The 25,745-nt window shown below is 41.1% G+C and overlaps 2 protein-coding genes across 2 annotated transcripts in view; one reads left to right on the top strand and one right to left on the bottom strand.

The window, feature by feature from the left end:
• Nucleotides 1-2,136: 2,136 nt before the first annotated feature.
• Nucleotides 2,137-23,509, bottom strand: LOC124110461 (F-box/LRR-repeat protein 7-like). Its single transcript, XM_046469839.2, has 7 exons — nt 23,377-23,509; nt 18,178-19,707; nt 16,210-16,381; nt 14,865-15,028; nt 9,597-9,683; nt 8,197-8,311; nt 2,137-6,310 (listed from the first exon to the last, which is right to left on the bottom strand). Coding segments are annotated over exons 1-7 (2,172 nt in total). The 5' UTR covers nt 23,379-23,509; the 3' UTR covers nt 2,137-6,208.
• A 48-nt stretch (nt 23,510-23,557) lies between these two features.
• The window catches only part of LOC124110453 (kelch-like protein 8), a 28,359-nt gene continuing 26,171 nt past the window's right edge, over nt 23,558-25,745 (top strand). The window contains exon 1 of the mRNA XM_046469827.2: nt 23,558-23,707. Coding sequence (XP_046325783.1) covers nt 23,682-23,707 — 26 coding nt within the window. The 5' untranslated portion in view covers nt 23,558-23,681. The remainder of the gene's footprint in view (nt 23,708-25,745) is intronic.

The raw sequence follows: 25,745 nt of genomic DNA, 5'->3' as shown, positions 1-25,745 counted from the left end.
GCTGTCATAGTGCAAACCCCCTCACAGTAGCTGTAACAGTGCAACCCCCTCAGTCACAGGTATCACAGTGCAACCCCCTCACTCACAGTAGCTGTGACAGTGCAACCCCCTCACTCACAGTGGCTGTCACAGTGCAACCCCCTCACTCACAGTGGCTGCCACAGTGCAACCCCCTCACTCACAGTAGTCATCAAAGTGCAACCCTCACAGTAGCTGTCATAGTGCAAACCCCCTCACAGTAGCTGTCACAGTGCAACCCCCTTAGTCACAGGTATCACAGTGCAACCCCCTCACTCACAGAAGCTGTGACAATGCAACGCCCTCACAGTAGCTGACATTGTGCAACCCCCTCACTCACAGTAGCTGTGACAGTGCAACATCCTCATTCACAGTAGCTGTGACAGTGCAGCCCCCCCTCTCACAGTAGTTGTGACAGTGCAACCCCCTTACAGTAGCTGTGACAGTGCAACCCCCTTACTCACAGTAGCTGTGACAGTGCAACCCCCTTACTTACAGTAGATGTCACAGTACAACCCCCCTTACTTACAGTAGCTGTCACAGTGCAATCCCCTCACAGTAGCTGTCACAGTGCAATCCCTTACTTACAGTAGCTGTGACAGTGCAACCCCCTCACTCACAGTAGCTGTCACAGTGCAACTCCCTCACTCACAGTAGCTGTGACAGTGCAACCCCCTCTCTCACAGTAGCTGTCACAGTGCAACCCCCTCACTCACAGTAGCGGTCACAGTGAAACCCTCTCCCACAGTGCAACCCCCTCACTCACAGTAGCTGTCACAGTGCAACCCCTCACTCAAAGTAGCTGTCACAGTGCAACCCCTCACTCACAGTCGCTGTCACAGTACAACCCCTTCACTCAGCCGCTGTGACAGTGCAACCTCCTCACTCACAGTAGCTGTGACAGTGCAACCCCTCACTCACAGTAGCTGTCACAGTGCAACCCCCTCACTCACAGTAGCTCTGACAGTGCAACCCCTCACTCACAGTCGCTGTCACAGTGCAGCCCCTCACTCACAGTCGCTGTCACAGTGCAACCCCTTCACTCACAGTCGCTGTAACAGTGCAACCTTTTCACTCACAGTAGCTGCCACAATGCAACCCCCTCACTCACAGTAGCTGTGAAAGTGCAACCCCTCACTCACAGTAGCTGTCACAGTGCAACCCCTCACTCACAGTAGCTGTGACAGTGCAACCCCTCACTCACAGTCGCTGTCACAGTGCAACCCCTTCACTCACAGTCGCTGTCACAGTGCAACCCCTCACTCACAGTCACTGTCACAGTGCAACCCCTTCACTCAGTCGCTGTAACAGTGCAACCTCTTCCCTCACAGTAGCTTTCACAATGCAACCCCCTCACTCACAGTAGCTGTGACAGTGCAACCCCCTCTCCCACAGTAGCTGTCACAGTGCAACCCCTTCACTCACAGTAGCTGACAGTGCAACCCCCTCACTCACAGTAGCTGTGACAGTGCAACCCCCTCACTCACAGTAGCTTTGACAGTGCAACCCCCTCACTCACAGCAGCTGACTGTGCAACCTCCTCACTCACAGTCGCTGTCACAGAGCAACCCCTTCACTCACAGTTGCTGTCACAGTGCAACCCCTTCACACACAGTAGCTGTCACAGTGCAACCCCTCACTCACAGTCGCTGTCACAGTGCAACCCCTTCACTCACAGTAGCTGTCACAGTGCAACCCCTCACTCACAGTCGCTGTCACAGTGCAACCCCTTCACTCACAGTAGCTGTCACAGTGCAACCCCTCACTCACAGTGCAACCCCCTCACTCACAGTAGCTGTGACAGTGCAACCCCCTCTCCCACAGTAGCTGTGACAGTGCAACCCCCTCACTCACAGTAGCTGTGACAGTGCAACCCCCTCACTCACAGTAGCTGTGACAGTGCAACCCTCACTCACAGTCGCTGTCACAGTGCAACCCCTCACTCACAGTCGCTGTCACAGTGCAACCCCCTCACTCACAGTAGCTGTGACAGTGCAACCCCCTCACTCACAGTAGCTGTGACAGTGCAACCCCCTCACTCATTTGTGCTGTAGTTATAGTGTGTTTTTAACACTGACAATAAATCAGCTGTTATCCTGCTGCACAACAAAAACAAGGTGTGTAGACATAGTTTATTCTACTATATACAATGGAGTGTTACATGTTACTGTAATGACAAATATTTCTGGGTTTGTAATATCACTGAAATATTCTATACAGCCTTGACTGAACAATCCTAGACCTTCTGGCTGCCGTCAGATACACTCTCTATGTTAAACATCACAGACTCACAGAAAACAAAATCAGATAACAAACTGAGGTTGAAGGTGTACTTAAAGCTGCCTTTTCAGTACATTCAATAATACACACCTGCAAAATGGGTACTATTAGTGCTGTATTTATTAGCATTGAGTTGCATAAAACAGACAAAACCCTATACATTGGTAAAGATTTGCAATATCACTTCATCATAGAACTGAACCAAAGGCATGGACTCATATAATCCCATCGAAACACAGACGAAAGAAGCTCAACAAGTATTGGTTCTTAAGCATCAGACACATAAGAAAAACTCCCCACATGAGTTTATTGTTTTCTGCTCCCAGACATCAATAGGTGCCATAAGCCAGAGTGCTAGAGTGCGAGATTCTGTGCGAGACATGCTGTGTATAATATTTCCAACCATGAGTGGTATGAGTGGGTATGTACCCACGGAAGTGGAATTATTGTGGGGCTTTAAATAATTGCTATGTAATATGGTTTGTTGGATCTGGGTAGAAAGCATGGCATCAGAGTGTCATTTGGAATTGTCATGGTAACAAGCAGCGTGGGGTTTAATGACATTTTGTTCAGTAAAAAAGTATTTCCTAAAACATCCTCAATAGGTCACATACCAATCTTAACTTTATGTAGTAGAGAACTCAGTCAGTTTGGATAAGTGGAAAGTTAATGGGAGGGGTACGTCAGTCAACTGACAATACCACTGGCTCACTTAGATTCGTCCCTTGTGAAGATTCGGGTTTGAATAAGTCTTCAGCAACCAATGCTTGTCGTAAGAGGCGACTAATGGGATCAGATGGTTCGCTAACTTGGTTGATGCATGTCATTGTATCCCAATTGCGTGGTTTGATGCTCATTATGTCAATCACTGGATTGTCTGATCCAGGCTTGATTATTTACAGAGTTCGGTCGTCAGATAGCTGGAATATTGCAGAGTGCGGTGTTCAACAAAAACAAAAACTTAGATTTATGTCCTGGTAATCTTACAATGACTTTAACCGGACATAAATCAATTTTCAAAAAATCATTGCTTGAGAAACATCATGACTATTTGCACAGCTGTACATCAGCGTAATTATAGAAATTGTAATTATATTTTATTATAATTTACAGTAAATGTAAATGTTACTTGTACATAGAGAGTATCACATTTTATTGCATTGATAGATAGTTGCAGAAACTGAGGTTTGTGATTGGTTTATTAAGAAGCCATCATGTACCATATAGCATGTGTCCTAGTTTTAATGACCTGAAAATGAATCATCAATCAAGATCTACATCCCATGAACACAAACCATGATCTCAATAACCTACTGACACTCAGACGCTCCCAGTTGATATATGGACACAACTGGATTAGGCACACACACACACACACACGATCATTTCAAATTGAACTACAAAACACTATTAATCGCTTTTTCACATTAAACATGATTCTCAGTTGAACAAATATAAAAAATAATATCCACAAAAATACAATTATCATACTGGGCATATATCTCATTTTGCAAAATTTCTGGAATAATTACAACTAAATTCCTGATTCTGACAATATCGGAAAAACAACCTACAGTGATCTAGTGATCACTGCTGACTAGTGGCCACTGACCGCTACTATCAGTAACTGGCTGTGTGTAGTGTACATCAGACTCACATTCATGTACTACAGTGCTGCATCTTTGTTACCAAACAGGTTTTGCCTTTAAACAGCCAGAACTGATGTTTTACTCTATATATGTTTATAATACCAAACTTACTTTAATGCCAGATGTGAATTCTTACCGTTTACTTCTGTTTATAATACCATCCTGCCTTTACTGCCAGACTGCCAGAAATGATTTCTTAGAACATGAATCAGTACATAATTAAGCCCAACTGGTTTTAGCACCAGACTGTCAGTTACTTTATACTTTAGTCGTGGAGATCGACTGAACCATCTTATAGGTGCATCTCAGTAGCCCATAGCAATAGTGACATACTAAAATATCACTAAGTAACAAGGATGTAGCACATTACTATTGGTTGTGATGAGTACAAAACACCATAAAAACACTGTTAATCATCATCTTTTCAATTTGTTTTGATACAAACTACACCTTGCTTGAAGAGATTAATAAGTATTCTTGCAAGATACACATATAGGATTCAAATCATCAAACCTTCTCAAAATTTAGAACCAAACTCCCCTAGAATCTAGGACTTGGCTGAGGTGCTAGGATATGTCATGTTGAACATTTCAAAAACTTCCACACTGAAGATGGCTCAGGCATTGACAAAACTATCACAATACCAGTAAACTAGTAATACTGACTTCTTTAGTCAATCCTACTACATTCCTCACTGTCTGTTATATCAGAGTGGGTACCAGGTAGAATGAGATGGTAATGTGACCTTACAGCATCTCGTTCATACTCCCCAGGGAGCTGAGGTGCACACTCATCCACTGACCGCGGTAATAATGTAGCGCTTTGAGCATGATTTAAGGTGTGGATTTGGCTCATTATAAATATGCACATTATTCTTCTTCTTATTATTATTATTAATGCATTGTATGTTGTCATGCCACAACATAATGGAACTATTTCATATGGCCAAGCAAACATAGTTGTTCTTGACATTATTTGGGACATAAAACAACTGTAGCGCTATGACTGATGCAAATAAATATTCAATAAAACAGATAAACAACAACTGATTGCTATGACTCTCATATCTTATATGCCATAACACAGACATACAACAGCTGTAGACTATGACGGTCATATCTCATATACTATAACATAGATGTACAACAACTGTAGAGCTATAACGGTCATATCTCATATGTTATAACATAGGTATATCTCATATGCTATAACATAGACATACAACAGCTACAGCGCTATGACTGTTATATCTCAAATATTATAACAGCAACATAAAACAGCTGTATACTATAACATAGACAGCTGTAGCAGAGTGACAGTCATACGTCATATACAATAACATAGATATACAACAGCGGTAGCACTAAAATGTTTTTATCTAATATCCTATAACAAAGATATACAAGAACTGTATGCAATGTCTGTCATATGTTATAATATCTTTCGCAGAGATTCATGACAATTGGAGTGCTTTGACTGACATATTTCACATATGTTAAAATTTTAGAAAACTCCTTGAAAACCGCAGGCTTTTTGACATACCATGTCGTTTTCCAGCAAATATTTGTTATAGATATAGAATTCTATACTTTTGTTAAAATAAATAGTCAGATCCGAGAAAGTCAGGTCACCATAACAACCAGATGAAAACAACTGAAACAAATCAAACAGTGAGTAAGGTCGGCTTAGTGATGCAGGTCTTAGATGTTTCCCACTTTGGTGAAACCAACAAGCATGGATATGTCAGCCTTAGAAATTCAGGGTTTTTTAAGATTCGTCCAGAGTACTAATGGAAATCTTATTTCACTAGCCCTAAGAGTTTGGAGCTAGTCCTGCTGGAACCAGACAAAAATGTATACTGCTGCTTTATTGAGTTACCAATTTGCAAAAAAAATGAAGCTTTGAGAACTGGTTCAGAATTATAGCCCTCAAATGCTACGAGTCAATAAGGACTACCATCATTGGATTTTCACTTGTCCTCACCACCATTTAATAGTCTCAGGCTTCCAGATTACCGTGAATTTCGAAGGTGACTGTGGTGTTGACAAACCAGGAATCATTATCAGGTTGAATCTGGGATTCAAACCAAACAAATCTGCCATGCCTGATTACAAGACATGATAACGTGAGCAACGATTCCACACCGTCTGAGTAACAGGCCACCGATCAGCAAGGGCACACCTTACAACCCCCCCGATCCTCAACTTGCTGGGTTTGTCATGATTTTGATGTTGGCTGTGCTGCCAGTGTGGTGAGACACATCAGGGACTCCCTTCTCCGTAGACAAACATTTCACCATAGTAGTTGATCACTTGAAGGTCAGGCTTCGATCGGATCATCTCACAGATTAACTTGTCATTCATCTGGAATGACAAGAATGAAACAATTCTGAAAGATCATCAAGATTTCAAACAGCAAGTTTGATTTAATCATACTTTATTGCAAATATCAAATTGATTCTAACCTGTGACACTCATCAGATCAGGGGGATCTTTTTTTCTGCTAGTCATGCAACCGTTTACTAGTCATTATAAAATAAGAAGATTTTCAAATTTCAATCTTTAATGTGCCATAAATACATTCAAATATTAAGACTCACTCAGAATATATAGATCAGAAATTGTGTACATTATTCATAATGAGAAAGACTCGAAAGCATGTGTCAAAACTCTAGCACAACTATTTGGCAGGGGGCATCGAGAGGACGACAGATAGTTTACAGCACGTGTCAAAAATCTTTCAGGTCCTAAAGGCAAGCGTTAATTTCCTTCACTGTAATATACATTTCGTTACATTATTGTGTGAGTATCTGTATGTATATAAAATATATGCAGGATAAATATGTACAGTACAGAATATATACATGTGATATACACTACTCAAAACAAATTAAGAACACCCATAAATGGAAGCCTGTGCGTTGCAATACCCACAATGAAAAATTCTCAGTTATAGAAAAAATGAAAACCCTAAGTTTCCACTATAACTTGATGAACATATATAAAATTTTAATTATTTTGTTCTACAGGCAGATTTTTGTTACCACTAGGAATTGTTGCTAATTGGTTGACCCCTATATTCACAATGTCAATAAACAAAGGTTGCCTTGTTAGACTATATTTTGTACATTCGAGAAAATACCCTGACTATGGTTATAACGAACACGCTTATAACGAACTAACGGATATAACAAACTAACTTTTAGTTCCGACTATATGCTGTAGTTATGCTGTATATATGCTTATAACGAATTACGGTTAAAACGAAATAAAATTAGTAGTCCCTTTGAGTTCGTTATATCCGTAGTTTACTGTAGTGATAAACACTGGTCACTGTCACTTGTGGTCACTGATATACAGGCTGAATCGACAACACTAGTCTTGACTAAGTACAATTACAATCGTCACTGATAACAATAGGGACAAACAGAGTTTGTGAATGCTAAGTGATGCTTCTCGGCTCTTTGATTACATTACATAAATTCTTCCAAACTAAAATATCGTGCAAATTATGGAGATTACTGTTGATCGATTAGAACAACATAAGGCATACAATCTTGTGCAGTTTCCAGTGAAAGTTCTAGCTGATTCCTGAACAGGTGGTCATTACCAAGCTCATAAGATAATGTTCTACTTGATCCCAGGGGCGATGGGGTAGCTTAGTGGTTAGAGCGTTTGCTCGTCATGCTGAGGGACCAGGTTCGATTCCCCACATAGGTACAATGTGTGAAGCCCATTTCTGGTGTCCCCCGCAGTGATATTGCTGAAATATTGCTAAAAGCGGCGTAAAACCATACTCATTCACTAGTTGATCCCAATATAACACAGGGGTGTTACACTGGGATACGATGACATGCATCAACCAAGTGACCCCGACCACCTGATCCAGTTAGTTGCCTCTTACGACAACTGGGCTTGCTGAAGTCCAATTTTAACCTGGGCCCACTTGCACAAAGCAATCTTAGCACTACGACTATTGTAAGCCTATGTTAAAGTGTGGGAGTTACGATCATCTTAGTGCTAAAATTGCTTTGTGCAAGTGGGCCCAGATCTTCAAAGTTAACTAGGAGCCAAGTTTACTGTAGGTATAACATATTAAATATGATAAGCAGAACATAATACATAACACCAGATACTTAAATATCACAGTTTTAGATATGTCAGTGCATTCTCCTATATGGCTTAATGTTCCAACATTTCGTTAAATTGGAACATATCAGCTTGGTTTACATGGGGTAATATAGACTTACATTGTTACAGTTTCTGAGGTCGAGGAAGCGGAGACGCACCATGTCATCGGGCACCCTGTCCAGACACTCCCCAGACAGGCGGTGCAGCCCTGTCAGGTCAAGTCGCTCCAGATTGCTGAACAAGAAGAACATAAACATTATGATTTTGTTGAAGCCTGAGGGTAATAAATGAGACAGTGGGCGCGGGAGTACCAAATTAAAATTGGTTATCCAAGGTGAGGTGGGGTGAAATGGGGTTTAAAGTCACGTTCAAGATCATTGCACCTATTTAGCAACGTGCATGCACATATGCTTGTGTGGCTGCTTGTACTAGTCCGGACTAACGTTGATTTTATAGTGCTATCACAATGAGATACCATGCCGCAGTTTTTTAACATGAATACCCCACTCAGTATACTGACTCTGAGCCGATCAGTCCTTGTTTAGGCCCTTAATGCCGAGCGCCATGCAGGGTAACAACAAGTACCATCTTTTTACGTCTTTAGTATGACTCTGCTGGGGATCAAACCATGGACCTTCCACTCTCCGGGTGGATGCTCTACCACAAGAAAACAGTGGTAGTCAGTAGTTTAATGCCACAATCAGCAATATTCTACCAATATGACTGCGGTCTGTAAATTAACAAATCTAGACAAGACAATTCAGTGACTGACATCATGAGCATCAATCAACGCAATGGGGATACGATGACATGCATCAACCAAGTCAGCAAGCCTGACCACCCGATCCCGTTAGTCGCCTCTAGCAACAAGCATGGTCACTTTTACAGCAAGCATGGATTGCTAAGGACCTATTCTAAACCGGATCTTCACGGGTAGCATGAACCAAGTCAGCGAGCCTGATCAGACAAGCATACATTACAAGGTATGCATGTTTCCTTTAACTAATAATGCATGAAGTATGTACAATGCAATATTTTGTAATGGTGTAACATTTGAGGATGACATGGGTAAACTTCTTCCTGTTATTTGTTTCTTAAGGAAGATAGAGTTAACAAAAAAACATACAATGAAATTCATTTTCAACAACATGAAGGTTACAAGAGTTACAGATATTGTTAAGACTTTTGAAATTTGCCTTTATTGATCTTTACATCATAATAACCTGCTCTGAACTGAGCTGGCAAGACTCAAACTTTTGTTGTTGTAAATGCCACATTAACAGTATTTCATTCATATCATTAACAGTTCAACAAGTAAAGCAACAAACAAACTTTGATTGCATATTCCCCAGGGAGCTGAGAATGAAATGCATACTTATTCATTGACATGAGTAATAATGTTACATTTTGAGAATGCCTTAGGGTGTGTATTTAGCACATTATATATATGCACATTTTTATTATATCTTAAAACTAGACTGGAATGTTTCTGTGAAGAAGACACTGGTGCATGTATTACCTGCAACACTCCACAATAGATGCCAGGCCGATGTCGGTGATGTACCAGCACCACTGTAGCGCCAACACTATCAGGCTGCTGCCACAACTGTCAACAAAGAGTAAGTCTCAAACTTCAGAGGAAATCCAGTTACTAAGCTGGGGACCGGGTAACAGTTGACTTCACTAGAACTTGACTTCTTCAAAATGGTGTTACGTCAAGAGTCATTTTATATTTTTGGTCAGAATAACTGAAAATCCCAAAATCTGAATGTGACTGAAGGCACAGTTTCCTTCATGAATTCCCAGTGATACTTACCAACTGACACTTTGCTCGCAGTATATGAATTCACAATATATTACATGTCTATTACATAGCGAAAGAATCTTCTGTTTCATATTTTCATATAAAAACACACCTCAACTTAAAGAAACATACATGAGACTGACACGTTCTAGATATGTACCACTGTGTGAGACTGACTGGTTCTAGATATGTACCACTGTGTGACAGAGAGACTGACACGTTCTAGACATGTACCACTGAGTGAGACTGACTGGTTCTAGATATGTACCACTGTGTGACAGAGAGACTGACACGTTCTAGACATGTACCACTGTGTGAGACTGACTGGTTCTAGATATGTACCATTGTGTGAGACTGACAGGTTCTAGATATGTACCACTGTGTGACAGAGAGACTGACACGTTCTAGATATGTACCACTGTGTGAGACTGACAGGTTCTAGATATGTACCACTGTGTGACAGAGAGACTGACACGTTCTAGACATGTACCACTGTGTGAGACTGACTGGTTCTAGACATGTACCACTGTGTGAGACTGACACGTTCTAGATATGTACCACTGTGTGACAGAGAGACTGACAAGTTCTAGATATGTACCACTGTGTGACAGAGAGACTGACAAGTTCTAGACATGTACCACTGAGTGAGACTGACAGGTTCTAGATATGTACCACTGTGTGAGACTGACTGGTTCTAGATATGTACCACTGTGTGACAGAGAGACTGACACGTTCTAGATATGTACCACTGAGTGAGACTGACAGGTTCTAGATATGTACCACTGAGTGAGACTGACACGTTCTAGATATGTACCACTGAGTGAGACTGACAGGTTCTAGATATGTACCACTGAGTGAGACTGACTGGTTCTAGATATGTACCACTGTGTGACAGGGAGACTGACAAGTTCTAGACATGTACCACTGAGTGAGACTGACTGGTTCTAGATATGTACCACTGAGTGAGACTGACACGTTCTAGATATGTACCACTGAGTGAGACTGACAGGTTCTAGACATGTACCACTGAGTGAGACTGACTGGTTCTAGATATGTACCACTGTGAGACAGAGAGACTGACAGGTTCTAGATATGTACCACTGTGTGAGACTGACTGGTTCTAGATATGTACCACTGTGAGACAGAGAGACTGACAGGTTCTAGATATGTACCACTGAGTGAGACTGACTGGTTCTAGATATGTACCACTGAGTGAGACTGACAGGTTCTAGACATGTACCACTGTGTGAGACTGACTGGTTCTAGATATGTACCACTGTGAGACAGAGAGACTGACAGGTTCTAGATATGTACCACTGTGTGAGACTGACTGGTTCTAGATATGTACCACTGAGTGAGACTGACAGGTTCTAGATATGTACCACTGAGTGAGACTGACAGGTTCTAGACATGTACCACTGTGTGACAGAGAGACTGACACGTTCTAGATATGTACCACTGTGTGACAGAGAGACTGACAAGTTCTAGATATGTACCACTGTGAGACAGAGAGACTGACAGGTTCTAGATATGTACCACTGTGTGACAGAGAGACTGACTGGTTCTAGATATGTACCACTGTGAGACAGAGAGACTGACAGGTTCTAGATATGTACCACTGTGTGACAGAGAGACTGACACGTTCTAGATATGTACCACTGAGTGAGACTGACAGGTTCTAGATATGTACCACTGTGTGACAGAGAGACTGACACGTTCTAGATATGTACCACTGAGTGAGACTGACAGGTTCTAGATATGTACCACTGAGTGAGACTGACAGGTTCTAGATATGTACCACTGTGTGACAGAGAGACTGACACGTTCTAGACATGTACCACTGAGTGAGACTGACACCTTTTAGATATGTACCACTGTGTGACAGAGAGACTGACAGGTTCTAGATATGTACCACTGTGTGACAGAGAGACTGACAAGTTCTAGACATGTACCACTGAGTGAGACTGACAGGTTCTAGATATGTACCACTGTGTGAGACTGACTGGTTCTAGACATGTACCACTGTGTGACAGAGAGACTGACACGTTCTAGATATGTACCACTGAGTGAGACTGACACGTTCTAGATATGTACCACTGTGTGACAGAGAGACTGACAGGTTCTAGATATGTACCACTGTGTGACAGAGAGACTGACAAGTTCTAGACATGTACCACTGAGTGAGACTGACAGGTTCTAGATATGTACCACTGTGTGAGACTGACTGGTTCTAGACATGTACCACTGTGTGACAGAGAGACTGACAGGTTCTAGATATGTACCACTGAGTGAGACTGACACGTTCTAGATATGTACCACTGTGTGACAGAGAGACTGACTGGTTCTAGATATGTACCACTGTGTGAGACTGACTGGTTCTAGATATGTACCACTGTGTGACAGAGAGACTGACAGGTTCTAGACATGTACCACTGTGTGAGACTGACAGGTTCTAGATATGTACCACTGTGTGACAGAGAGACTGACACGTTCTAGACATGTACCACTGAGTGAGACTGACAGGTTCTAGATATGTACCACTGTGTGAGACTGACTGGTTCTAGACATGTACCACTGTGTGACAGAGAGACTGACACGTTCTAGATATGCACCACTGTGTGACAGAGAGACTGACAGGTTCTAGATATGTACCACTGTGTGACAGAGAGACTGACAAGTTCTAGACATGTACCACTGAGTGAGACTGACAGGTTCTAGATATGTACCACTGTGTGAGACTGACTGGTTCTAGACATGTACCACTGTGTGACAGAGAGACTGACAGGTTCTAGATATGTACCACTGTGTGACAGAGAGACTGACAGGTTCTACATATGTACCACTGAGTGAGACTGACAGGTTCTAGATATGTACCACTGTGAGAGACTGACAGGTTCTAGACATGTACCACTGTGTGACAGAGAGACTGACACGTTCTAGATATGTACCACTGTGTGACAGAGAGACTGACAGGTTCTAGATATGTACCACTGAGTGAGACTGACACGTTCTAGATATGTACCACTGAGTGAGACTGACAGGTTCTAGACATGTACCACTGTGTGACAGAGAGACTGACAGGTTCTAGATATGTACCACTGTGTGACAGAGAGACTGACAGGTTCTAGATGTGTACCACTGTGTGACAGAGAGACTGACAGGTTCTAGATATGTACCACTGAGTGAGACTGACTGGTTCTAGATATGTACCACTGTGTGACAGAGAGACTGACACGTTCTAGACATGTACCACTGAGTGAGACTGACTGGTTCTAGATATGTACCATTGTGTGAGACTGACAGGTTCTAGATATGTACCACTGTGTGACAGAGAGACTGACAAGTTCTAGATATGTACCACTGAGTGAGACTGACTGGTTCTAGATATGTACCACTGTGTGACAGAGAGACTGACACGTTCTAGATATGTACCACTGAGTGAGACTGACAGGTTCTAGATATGTACCACTGTGTGACAGAGAGACTGACAAGTTCTAGATATGTACCACTGAGTGACAGAGAGACTGACACGTTCTAGACATGTACCACTGAGTGAGACTGACTGGTTCTAGATATGTACCACTGTGTGACAGAGAGACTGACACGTTCTAGACATGTACCACTGTGTGAGACTGACACGTCCTAGTATGTATCATTGTGTGACAGAGAGACTGACACGTTCTAGACATGTACCACTGAGTGAGACTGACTGGTTCTAGATATGTACCACTGTGTGACAGAGAGACTGACACGTTCTAGACATGTACCACTGTGAGAGACTGACTGGTTCTAGATATGTACCACTGTGTGACAGAGAGACTGACACGTTCTAGACATGTACCACTGTGTGAGACTGACACGTTCTAGACATGTACCACTGTGTGAGACTGACAGGTTCTAGATATGTACCACTGTGTGAGACTGACAGGTTCTAGATATGTACCACTGTGTGACAGAGAGACTGACACATTCTAGACATGTACCACTGTGTGAGACTGACACGTCCTAGTATGTATCATTGTGTGACAGAGAGACTGACACGTTCTAGACATGTACCACTGAGTGAGACTGACTGGTTCTAGATATGTACCACTGTGTGACAGAGAGACTGACACGTTCTAGACATGTACCACTGTGAGAGACTGACAGGTTCTAGATATGTACCACTGTGTGACAGAGAGACTGACACGTTCTAGATATGTACCACTGTGTGAGACTGACACGTTCTAGATATGTACCACTGTGTGAGACTGACAGGTTCTAGATATGTACCACTGTGTGAGACTGACAGGTTCTAGATATGTACCACTGTGTGACAGAGAGACTGACACGTTCTAGATATGTACCACTGTGTGACAGAGAGACTGACACGTTCTAGACATGTACCACTGTGTGAGACTGACACGTTCTAGACATGTACCACTGTGTGAGACTGACAGGTTCTAGATATGTACCACTGTGTGACAGAGAGACTGACACGTTCTAGATATGTACCACTGTGTGACAGAGAGACTGACACGTTCTAGACATGTACCACTGTGTGAGACTGACACGTTCTAGATATGTACCACTGTGTGAGACTGACAGGTTCTAGATATGTACCACTGTGTGAGACTGACAGGTTCTAGATATGTACCACTGTGTGACAGAGAGACTGACACGTTCTAGATATGTACCACTGTGTGACAGAGAGACTGACACGTTCTAGATATGTACCACTGTGTGACAGAGAGACTGACACGTTCTAGACATGTACCACTGTGTGAGACTGACAGGTTCTAGATATGTACCACTGTGTGAAATGGAGACAGACTTTTGAGTACAGAAAGCTTCACTCGCTTGTGCTGACAAAATAGAAGTACTGATGCTGGCTGGCTAAGTTCATGTGATGAGACCTCCAACAGGGAGTTTATCAGGGCTTTGAGCAGAGAGATACTGTATTGAAGTAAAAGATCAGATCCTGTTGAGATTGTGAGAACATACCACTCAGTGAGAGACAGGAGGCTGGCGTCCTTCATGCCAGCACACTCTGACATGTCAAGGTCTGTCACATTGTGTAGGTGGCCATGCTTAAAGAACTTCTCTACTGCTTCTTCAGAAAACTCCAAACCCTTCCGTAGTCGTAATTTTCGTAGCTTTTTCAGCTCCTAAATAAAGAAGAAATGTAAGCAAAGACAGAATTTGTTTCACTATATGTATTTCACCATGATGTTCCCATGATTGACTTTGAGGATTTATGGGTTAACTTCACTTACACAACCCCAGTCAACAAGGCTTAGTTCATGTCATCAGGGCAACAATTTTGTTTGTTTCTTGTTTAACGCCGCACTCAGCAATATTCCAGCTATATGACGGCAGTCACAATGCAGTCTCTGATCTTGCTTATCCTGTGCATAATATCTCCTTTTTCTTTGTATATGTATCCTGGACTCATTTTTGACCACAGCTTTGTTTTGGAAGTAACTGCTAGGACAATCTCCTCTTTACCTCTCTGGGGGTGGTGGGGTAGCCTAGTGGTTAAGTGTTCGCTCCTGAGGCCAAAGACCCTGGTTCAATTCCCCAAATGGGTACAATGTGTGAAGCCTATTTCTGGTGTCCCCCGCTGTGACGTTGCTGGAATAATGCGAGAAGGGGCGTAAAACCATACTCACTCACTTTACCTCCCTTGTCACTGAATTTTCACAACATTGCTATTCTTTATGACTTGGTTTTTTTTTTGTTTAACGCCTCACTCAGCAGTATTACAGCTATAAGACGTGGCCTGTAAATCACTGAGTCAGGACCAAACAATAGGGGGTTTGATATTGTGAGCAATGATCCAAGCCACTGAGGTAGAATGACACACATACAACCAAGTCACTGGACCTGACCACCTGATCCATTTGGACATCGCTTATGACCAGCCCCAGGACCTTTTCCAACCCAGATTCTCCACACAATGAAATTAATAACGCATGGAAATGACACAACTGAAGAGATCTACATTCAAAATTGTGGCCCTGTAGAAAGAACCTTCGACATGTTTAAAGTAAAGGAGTTTACAACAAATAAGAAGACTGTAAAAATTTAACTTTAGCCCTTTATGATGGTATTCCTTAGTACTAAGCATGTTGTGACAGCGGGAGAGAGGTTATTATGCATTCAAATTAAATACTAAGCAACATTGGCACTTGTCTCAATCATGAACAAATATGTAAATTGAATACTTTTCAGCACTGAGTTATCTGAACTGGGCTCTGAATGAAACTGTGCTGACGAATGGGTCCAGGATATTTACAATACAATTAAGAAATAAAACACTGCAACTGTTGGATGGTGTATCCAATACCTTGAGGTACTCCAGACTGGCGTCAGACAGCAGGTCACAGAAGGACACGTTGAGTGTGACAAGAGACTGACACTTGGCCACGGCGGAGATGCTCCTATCGGTCAGCTCCTCCCCATCCAGTTCCAGATGCCTCAGACTGGACTTGTGCACCTCACACAGCGGCATGATGGCACTGCAGGACAGGAGACACAACAAACCAATGTGCTGGCTACTTACATAATACAATTACTGCCAATTACTGATCCAAGTCCAAGGTTGATATTGCTTTTTTCAGTTCCATAAAATCAGGTATTGACTTCATATAAGGCTATAACTGGTTTATTATATAACTGAACAAAAGTAGATTCAACATCTCAAACAATGTTAGCTAAAATAACATTAGGAGTTCCCAACACAAGGAGACATCTGATTAGCTAGGGTTTGGTGAAATCACTTCCAGATATTTCCCATTCTACTTTTAGTTTTTAGTACCATATTTTCTTGAGTATAGTGCGCATTTTTTTCCAAAAAAACACAGCTGTGTAGAAGGGGGTGCGCATTAAATATGCCACAATGAGCCAGAGGTTTGATATTTGGTAACTCAAGCATGTCAAGTGAATACCGTAAATTATCAGACCAGATTTGGAGTTATTTGGCATTTCTGTCGAATGACACGTGACTGCTTCTAGGCCAATAAACATGAGGAAAACTTTGCATTACTTTATAATTTGATTTTTTTTTTTTTAAGTTTCAGCTTCGGCTGGTCAAAGAGAAATTTTAAGTGATAAAAGCTACTGGAAGTCCATGATAAGTAGTTGAACCAATTCACAAAATGTGTTTGAGACAAGTAGGTGGCGCACAGAATTTGGGCAAACATATTTGGTTTGTTACAGGTAGAGAGGGTGTATGCACGTGCAGGTCATGACAACGAAGTTGAGTATGCTTTCGTAGACACACGTGTTGCTCAAAAGACTATTAAGAGGTTGGGGTGACAAGTCGAGTCATATTACGTTTACAGTATGCTGAAACCCCATAAACAATTACATGGGAATATGTCATTGAGTCAGCTATCACTATGTTAAGGTCACAACCTTTACAATGACTTGATGAGTGACATGACACTATTCATTATTGCTCTCTTGGGTAAAAAAGTATTCTATTCTTACAGCAAATGAATTCCCTTCATTGGCCCAATACTTCTCAATTGTTGCCTATGCAAATTCACTGTCACTGTTTTCACAGTCAGTTGCCTCATATAAGCACATACTATTATGTGCTAGTGAACTCACTACTAGAACTTGTAAGCCGAGACAAGACACGCACATATCCATTGTATTACTTGTCGCAGACCACCCGCTACCCCTTTCTTCACAAGTGGGCGGACCTCAGAAATAGTCATATCTGGTCAATATCAGGTCATGACTCAGCTTATCCTAGATTACCAGTTGTTAACATAGCTCAAAATTACAAACACAGACTGTGACAGTAAAAGTACAAATGGACCTAAAAAACAAGGTGAATATGAGTAATGACTGAATGACTGAATTCAACACCATTAATACTTAGGCGCATAAGCATAAGGGGTCCAGTGCTGTAAGGCACAGGACCCTGTGCAGAGTTGCGACCCTTAGCTATGCCAGGATCTCCCAATATTGTAAGAAAAATGTACAACTTTATGGATAACAACGTCTAGTTGTACATTTTTCTTACTTATCTTGCCTACTTCTAGAATGCCAATCAAACAGTTCCTGAATATTGGTTCAAACTGCAAATATGCCCCATGACACTCACCCATGACCATGTGTTTCACTGAAGTGATACATGTTTACGCCCTGTGTCACACCGGGCTTTCGTCCCACATGAAGCTGACACCATAATACAGATAAGATAAAATTCTGTTCAAACAAGCGTTAAACCAAACTCACTCACTCACTACTTTATTATTCAATTGTTTTCTTATCATCAAGGTTAGAATAAAACACTTCTTACTCATCTGTGATCCATGCCACACCATCGACATTGAAGCTCATGATGCTGTCAATGGAGTACGCCAGGAGGAGGATGCTGTCGTTCTCCAGGCGACAGTGTGAGAGGTTGAGGTGGGACAGGTGACGTAGGGTAGCCAGCTGCTTCACACACTCAAAGTCTATATTGCTACATCCTTCTAAATTGATGTTCCTCAACAAGGGGCAAAACTTCACAATACACTCAATAACATGAATATTGATACTATCACATAAACCAAGGTCAAGCTCTGTCAAGTGATTACAGTGTTTCAGGTAAGTGAAGACTTCAAAATATGTGATGCCATTCCTGGCATGGAGTGAGAGGTCCTTCACCCCTGACACACGTTCAAGGAGTGTAGAAAGGTCATCAATACTCACCTCCCATAAAGGGTCTATTTTTAAACATACCCACAATGTAGGTTCGTAAGCAAGGACACGCCAACGCCTGCATACTGGTGCAACATACTGACACAGTTCTTTAGGTGAGAAGTAAGAAAATATATTGAGCAATATTTCTTCTGGAAGACTTTGAATAACACTATAATGTTCCGATAAATCACTCTCCAGTACTTTCTTATCATGTTTATGTACAATATGCCCTGGGTGAACATCGATCACAGTCGTGTGTATCACAGCTTTCTGTGGAGGGCAAGCACATGGAGCTGCTGATGGGGCCGTTGATGAGGCTGCTGGATGGGTAGCTGATGCTCCCTTCAAAGTCAGTTCAATAACGCTTAGTTCCAGGACAGGCAGTTCTCCAGGAGTCTCCCACAGTGCACCACCGTTACTATGTTGTGATGGACTTGTCAAATCTAAATGCCTATTGTGCTTCAAGTTGTCTGACGGTTGTGCCCATCGCTCTCCCTGAAGGACACCATTTGGAAATGATGGTGAATCTTTACATCTTCCATAAAGGGGGAGTTCATCATTTTTTTCCAGCCTGGGGGGATTCATATCACAATTTATGCCTGTATTGTTTCTCTCTGACTCACCTCTCTGATTTAAACCACCAACAGAAGGTGACGATGTATTATTAGACTTATCGTCTAGAAAAGATTCCTGAGATTTCACATCACAGACCTTGATGTCCTGATTATTTGTGTGCAATGTGTGTGATGAACTCTGGTGGTCAGCACCTTCAGCACAATCAGCAGATGTCCCACACACATCTCCAGCAGTTGAAACACAATCACTATGATCAGGAGATAGGCTCTCCAATACAAGATCCTGCTTGTTGCCTTGTCCATTGTCTGGTAACACATGAGGGTTGGAATCCAACAGATTCTCATCAAAGAAGCAAAACACATTACGAGTTTCAAACAATTCAAAAGAGCTCATGTCTTCTTTCTGTGCACCACTGCCCTCCTCCTCCCCAGGTGTTGATGATGCATCTTGCTCCTCCTCTCCCCCACCCCCACCCCCACCGACCTCCATCTCTGCCTGCAGGTCAGCAAGTGAAATGTCACTTCCAACTACTAACACAGTTTCTTCTCTGTCCATGGCTCCTCGTTTCCTGAAGAAAATAGGCATTTTGTAATAATCATCATTTTTACAAGACAAACAAAACCAGCATTAGAAATTGGCACTACTCCTGTAGTCCTTGTCACACTGCCCAATAGTTAAGGTATCATAAGGCCTAGTAGAAATTTGCCATTTTTAAAGGTTTTGCTACATGTTATCATAATAAGGAATAGTGGACAAAAACTGTTATTTTCTATCACTGAATAAATTACTCCTATTTTCTAAATGAGGGAAACATACTTGTTAATGGATTGTAATGTGTACATGAGGTCAAACTACAACCAAAAGGTTCTGTAGCTCACCTATAATGGATTCTTTATTTGCAACATTGTAATATTCACATTACATTTTCAATTATTTCAAAGTAACCAGCCTTTGAAATTCATGCTAGTCCACTAGCCCAAGACTATAAAATTGTGCTGAAGACAAGTAAAAATTCAATGATCGTACCCCTCATTGACTTGTAGAATTTGAGGGCTATAATGGGTGATCGTTGTCAATTAATCTTCCCTTCGCTGACCCGGCCAGTCAAACCTTAAACTGACAGTGCATGTGGAACCTGTGATACAAGCAGTACATGTTACTATCACACCCAGAGACAGTTAACCAGAATAGGCTTCACCACTATCAGGGGGCGGTGGGATAGCCTAGCGGTTAAAGTGTTCGCACGCCACGCCAAAGACCCGGGTTCAATTTCCTCACATGGGTACAATGTGTGAAGCCCATTTCTGGTGTCCCCCGCCGCCCTATTGCTGGAATATTGCTAAAAGTGTGTAAAACCAAACTCGCTCACTCTATCGGCAACGTTCACACTGGGTTATGGACAGTATATCTTTTCGCCTTAACAATGTTCTATCTGTTGTCATTATTCTAAAATAAAAACAGACGGACCAAATACAAGCCTTTGGCTTTACATATTGTTTTGAGATGCATGACAATAAAGCATTACACATGAAAGGGACCATAGTGAAAACACATGAACAAACTGTGTAAGTTGTGACCATGTGACAGAAGTACTCGGCTGGTCACAAGGTTGGTTGGTTTGTTGTTTAACGCCGCACTCAGCAATATTCCAGCTATATGACGGTGGTCTGTGAATAATCAAGTCTGGACCAGACAATCTAGCGATTAATATCATGAGCATCGATCCACGCAATTGGGATCGATGACATGCATCAACCAAGTCAGCAAGCCTGACCACCCAATCCCGTTAGTCGCCATTTACGACAAGCATAGTCGCCTTTTACGGCAAGCATGGGTTGCTGAAGATCTTTTCTACCCTGGATCTTCACGGGTCCTGGTCACAAGGAACACAAACTAAAGCCAGGTGTCTTGAAGTACTGTTGAATGAAAATCAGAATATCTATTTCAGGATAGTTAGTGAAAGGGTGGTAAGAGAAACAACTTGTAAACACATGCTACCAAAACAAGAAGATACAACTATCATTTATATCTATTTATGCATCATATACATCTTGTGGGATAGTCTGTATGATTTGTTGTTTGTTGGGACAAATTTCTGTAATTTACTACTATTTTAAGAGCATAAGTATCAATGATGGGAACACATTTTATAAGGGGCAGAATAATATGGGTAAATCTCTTATTTCAAACTATGATGACTGGTAAGTATATTTCAGCTGAGTAACTGATTGTTTGATAGACACATTGTAGATTTTCACTTGGTATATTTCTAAAAATATGTCAGAATTTAAAAAATGAAATCAGAGGTAAGAGGAAATGTTGATATAAAAAAAATAATTTGAAAATCAGTTGTTTTATTCTGAATGTTATTTCTTCTTCAATTATAAGTAAAAGCATGGATGTATAATAATGATAGATTTGTGGCAAAGGCCTGTGCTGCAAATGTAGACGTGGCTCCAATTTTATTACATTGAAGTCCATGCATGGTAGTATGAAAACTAATGAATGCTACAGTAGTTCAGGACTTGTTGTGGGACTTAACACAATGGCTGTAACAAATGCTATATCTGGGATAACACTTTCTTAGTAAAAGAAAACCACCAGCCATGATAGATCAACTATCATCATATGAACAAATCGAGTGTTCTTTAGCTTCTTTTGAGTAGTATGTGACTTCACTTTACGACTTTAGCAAGTGATTAGCATGTGGTGTAAACAATATTGTCATGTGCATTCTTTGAAAAGGCAATTTATTTTTCGCTGAGACAAATCATAACTGGAAAACAGAACATAGGAACATTTTGGATCTCGCTTCCCTTGATCATGTTGACCATGGTAGGCATGGTGCCTAAGTTGATGATATTACTAAGGCAGCCAATACATTTTGTCATGATCGCGATACTTCAGTCAACGAATAACATCTACTAAACATCATCATTATCTCAGATCATCATGAGGGTGCCCGTCGTCATAATCCAACTGGCCTACAACAACTTCAAGTACTGTTGGCTGTTACCATATAAACATGATTCATATACAAAAGCAACAAACAATTAGGGTTAATATGCTATCAATAAGTGATCACAATGACTATAGACTAATTACTGACCAGTGGCTCAAGCATAAAAATAGATACTTTAGAACCAGCTTATTGTCATGATTGTTGAGATTGAATACCAAGAATCAATCTCATTAAAATCAGACCTTAGTTGTCGCTACCACTAAACAAAGATCTGAGGACATCCCAGTAGAGGTCACGTCAGAACGACCTTTCATCCGACCAATCAGAGCGTCGCTTACCAGATCATGAAAGTGACAGTTGGAATGTGATTTCTAATCATGCATCCTCTAAAACTTTAACACGGGGTGTTCCCAACGATAGTTATGGGTTTAACGACTGAATCCCTACATCTAGACCATCTATTAGCGATTCCAGAATGTTCTTTTGTTTAGGCTTCAAATTCTTAATCGAGAATTTGTCAAAATATGTTTTGAAGCGTTGTCGCCAATTGAAAATAGTGCCGTAAAGCACGAGAAAGCTGCCTTCTGATTGGTCATTCCATTGGTCGGTCAAAGTTCGCGCAAGGTCAGTCTGACGTGACCCGTAATGGAATGTCCTCAGATCTTTGTTTAGCGGTAGCGAGAACCAAGATCTGATTTTAATGAGATTGACCAAGAATTGGACTTCTTTACTTTAACTCATTAATTCCCCAATTAGTGATATGTCAAAATAAAATTCTTGAAATATTTGGAACGTTGTGAACAATGCCAGCCTTGGATATTCATGCATTGGGGCCAACAAATTTATTTCTGAGAGTCCCCTGGACATAAAAAAAGATAGACCATGTAAATCCCTAAATATACAGATCTCAATAAAAACACGAAAAATATGTGTTATTTTGGACTAATATCTTTCAACCAGAATTTGATATAAATGCCAAGGCTTGCCAGTTAGGCTAGTGACAAGTATCCTGGAAATGGCCATTTCCTTTGAAATAAATGATCATAATTTTAATAAAATAAATAACTTAGCAGGCTACATTCAGTTCTGCGTTCAACCTGCCTGACTGTACAGTGTTATTTACGCCAAAGTCTAAGCACTGTCAGAACAGACTTCCACTGAAACATTGCTGCTGAACAACAAAAATTGCAAAATTGTCAACCATGTGAACTTGACTATATTCTTGCGTTGACATTCTTAAATAACTACAGACATAACCTCATATATTTAACTCACATCCTTCCGAAATCAGATTCATCATGATAAATTGTTTCATCACGCAAGTGTAAGAAAATGCCATGAAGGTTAGAAGACAATCATAATTTGCTGGAATGGAATTCTCGGCTGCTATTGCCTTGGTAGAACGTACACTTCCGGCGAATTTTGTCAACATCCGGTGGGCTGCGCATGCTCAGGAAGTAAATGTGCACCTGTCAAACGATAATTTCAAAAAGTCCAACGAAAACGATGTTTCTGTGCAAAAGAAAACATATTTGTCTAAAATGTGACTGATTTTGAACATTTCATGATATATCAACTGTATGACAACTCGGAGAACTGGTAAAAAGTAAGTTCAAGCTAGTAAAACAAGAATTGTAGATTTTTTATTGCATGCCTGGAGTTTAGACAAATGCACGCACCGGTACTTACACTCGAGTAGAGTCTTCCGAATAAAGGTGTCTCATTCTTTTCATCGGTACACCTTTTTATTGACTATAAACCTTCACACTGGGTGCCGGAAACCACTGATTATTGTTTGTAGGTTTGTAGGAAGCACATGGCCTTTCAAGCTCAGATTTATGTCTCTTTAGATATAGCCTAATGGTTAATTTAGAAATAAGTATTTCATAATTGTATCATCCTGATCATCATCAAAATACAGGTCCATGTGTATTGTGCATTGTATCAAAGGCCATGCATCATCATGATCATCATCAAAATACAGGTCCATGTGTATTGTGCATTGTATCAAAGGCCATGCATCATCATGATCATCATCAAAATACAGGTCCATGTGTATTGTGCATTGTATCAAAGGCCATGCATCATCATGATCATCATCAAAATACAGGTCCATGTGTATTGTGTATTGTATCAAAGGCCACACATCATCCTGATCATCATCACGATACAGGTCCATATGTATTGTGCATTGTATTGTCTTCAGCAACCCATGCTTGTCGTAAGAGGCGACTAGTGGGATCCGGTGGTCAGGCTCGCTGACTTGGTTGATGCATGTCACCGTATCCCCATTGGGTGGATCGATCCCAAATGCGAGGATCGATGCTCATGATATCAGTCACTGGATTGTCTGGTCCAGACTTGATTATTTACAGACCGCCGTCATATAGCTGGACCTTTGCTGAGTGTGATGTTAAACAACAAACCACAACAACAACCCCATTACGTGGATCAATGCTCATGATATCAATCACTGGATTGTCTGGTGCAGACTCGATTATTTACAGACCGCCATCAAATAGCTGGAATATTGTTGAAGGCGGCATTAAACAACAATAACCAAACCAGACCACTAGTCTGAAGCCCGAAAATTCTGTTCAGCCTTGTAAGCTCAACACATATAATAACATTAAATCTACTGAAAATGATGTTGTGAGAATTGTTCGAGCAAGTAGGGTCAAAAGAATTAGGCCTAGGCTGGTATCATAGCAGCATGTAAACAGTTGAGTTGGGACCAGGCAAACCAGAAGGGCTGTAACCATTCACAATACCTACGATACCATCGATACTTAGGTAGATACGATACTTGAGTCGTCAGTTTGTGAGATCGTGATACACTATATTCTCATTTTTTGTGAGCTTTTGCAACAAGCATGACGTACTGGGACCAGTCTGACACAGAATCCCTACATGGGTTGACATGGCTAGACCAAGGTGATATGAGCAGTGATTAGAGGGGTATGTGCCCTCTGCTGACAGCTGAAAAGAATTTGCAATGGCGCATGGTAATGCATTGTTTATATGACATGGCTTCGTGCTCGCGCATACTGGTTTACAACAATTAATTTCAACATTGATTAAATTTTTCAGTTTCAATTAGAGCAAAAATATTTGTGTTCAGATCAGTCCATGAATGTACATGTATCTCAGTTCGGTGTCCTTTTGTTGGCTCAGGCTGTTTCGTAAATGAGGTCAACACGGTATTTGCATTGTATTATATTATTAGTAACACAGGGTTTTATCCCCAATTTTTAGGTGAAGTGTCCCTAGCAGGCAATTAGGGAAAAAAATTATTTTGTTCAAAATTGGGATTTTCAGAGGTAGTTTAACATTGTAATGTGAAATTGTATTCATTGTAATAATATAAAACTGAGCAGTAAAACCTTTTCCTTATTTGTTATTAGGCCTGTTATTGTGGAAATACAATTTATCTCTACAAAGCCATAAAATTAGTTATTACATTAACTGATTAGGGAAAATGTTAATTTTGGTTTGGGAATTTTTAACTATGTTGATTTGCTGAAGACTTGGGGCCAAATATCTTGCTGGCCCTGCTGTGAAATATATAGATACCAGAAAACAATATGTACAATTTCAGAGTATGTACTTTAGAATCAGAACATCAGTGTTCAGTAGACAACTAA

The sequence above is a fragment of the Haliotis rufescens genome, unplaced genomic scaffold, assembly GCF_023055435.1.
Source record: "Haliotis rufescens isolate VD_foot unplaced genomic scaffold, xgHalRufe1.0.p SCAF_7, whole genome shotgun sequence".
Classification (NCBI taxonomy): Eukaryota; Metazoa; Mollusca; class Gastropoda; order Lepetellida; family Haliotidae; genus Haliotis; species Haliotis rufescens.
The sequence above is the reverse complement of the archived record's forward strand: the minus strand, read 5'-3'. Positions and strand labels throughout refer to the sequence as shown.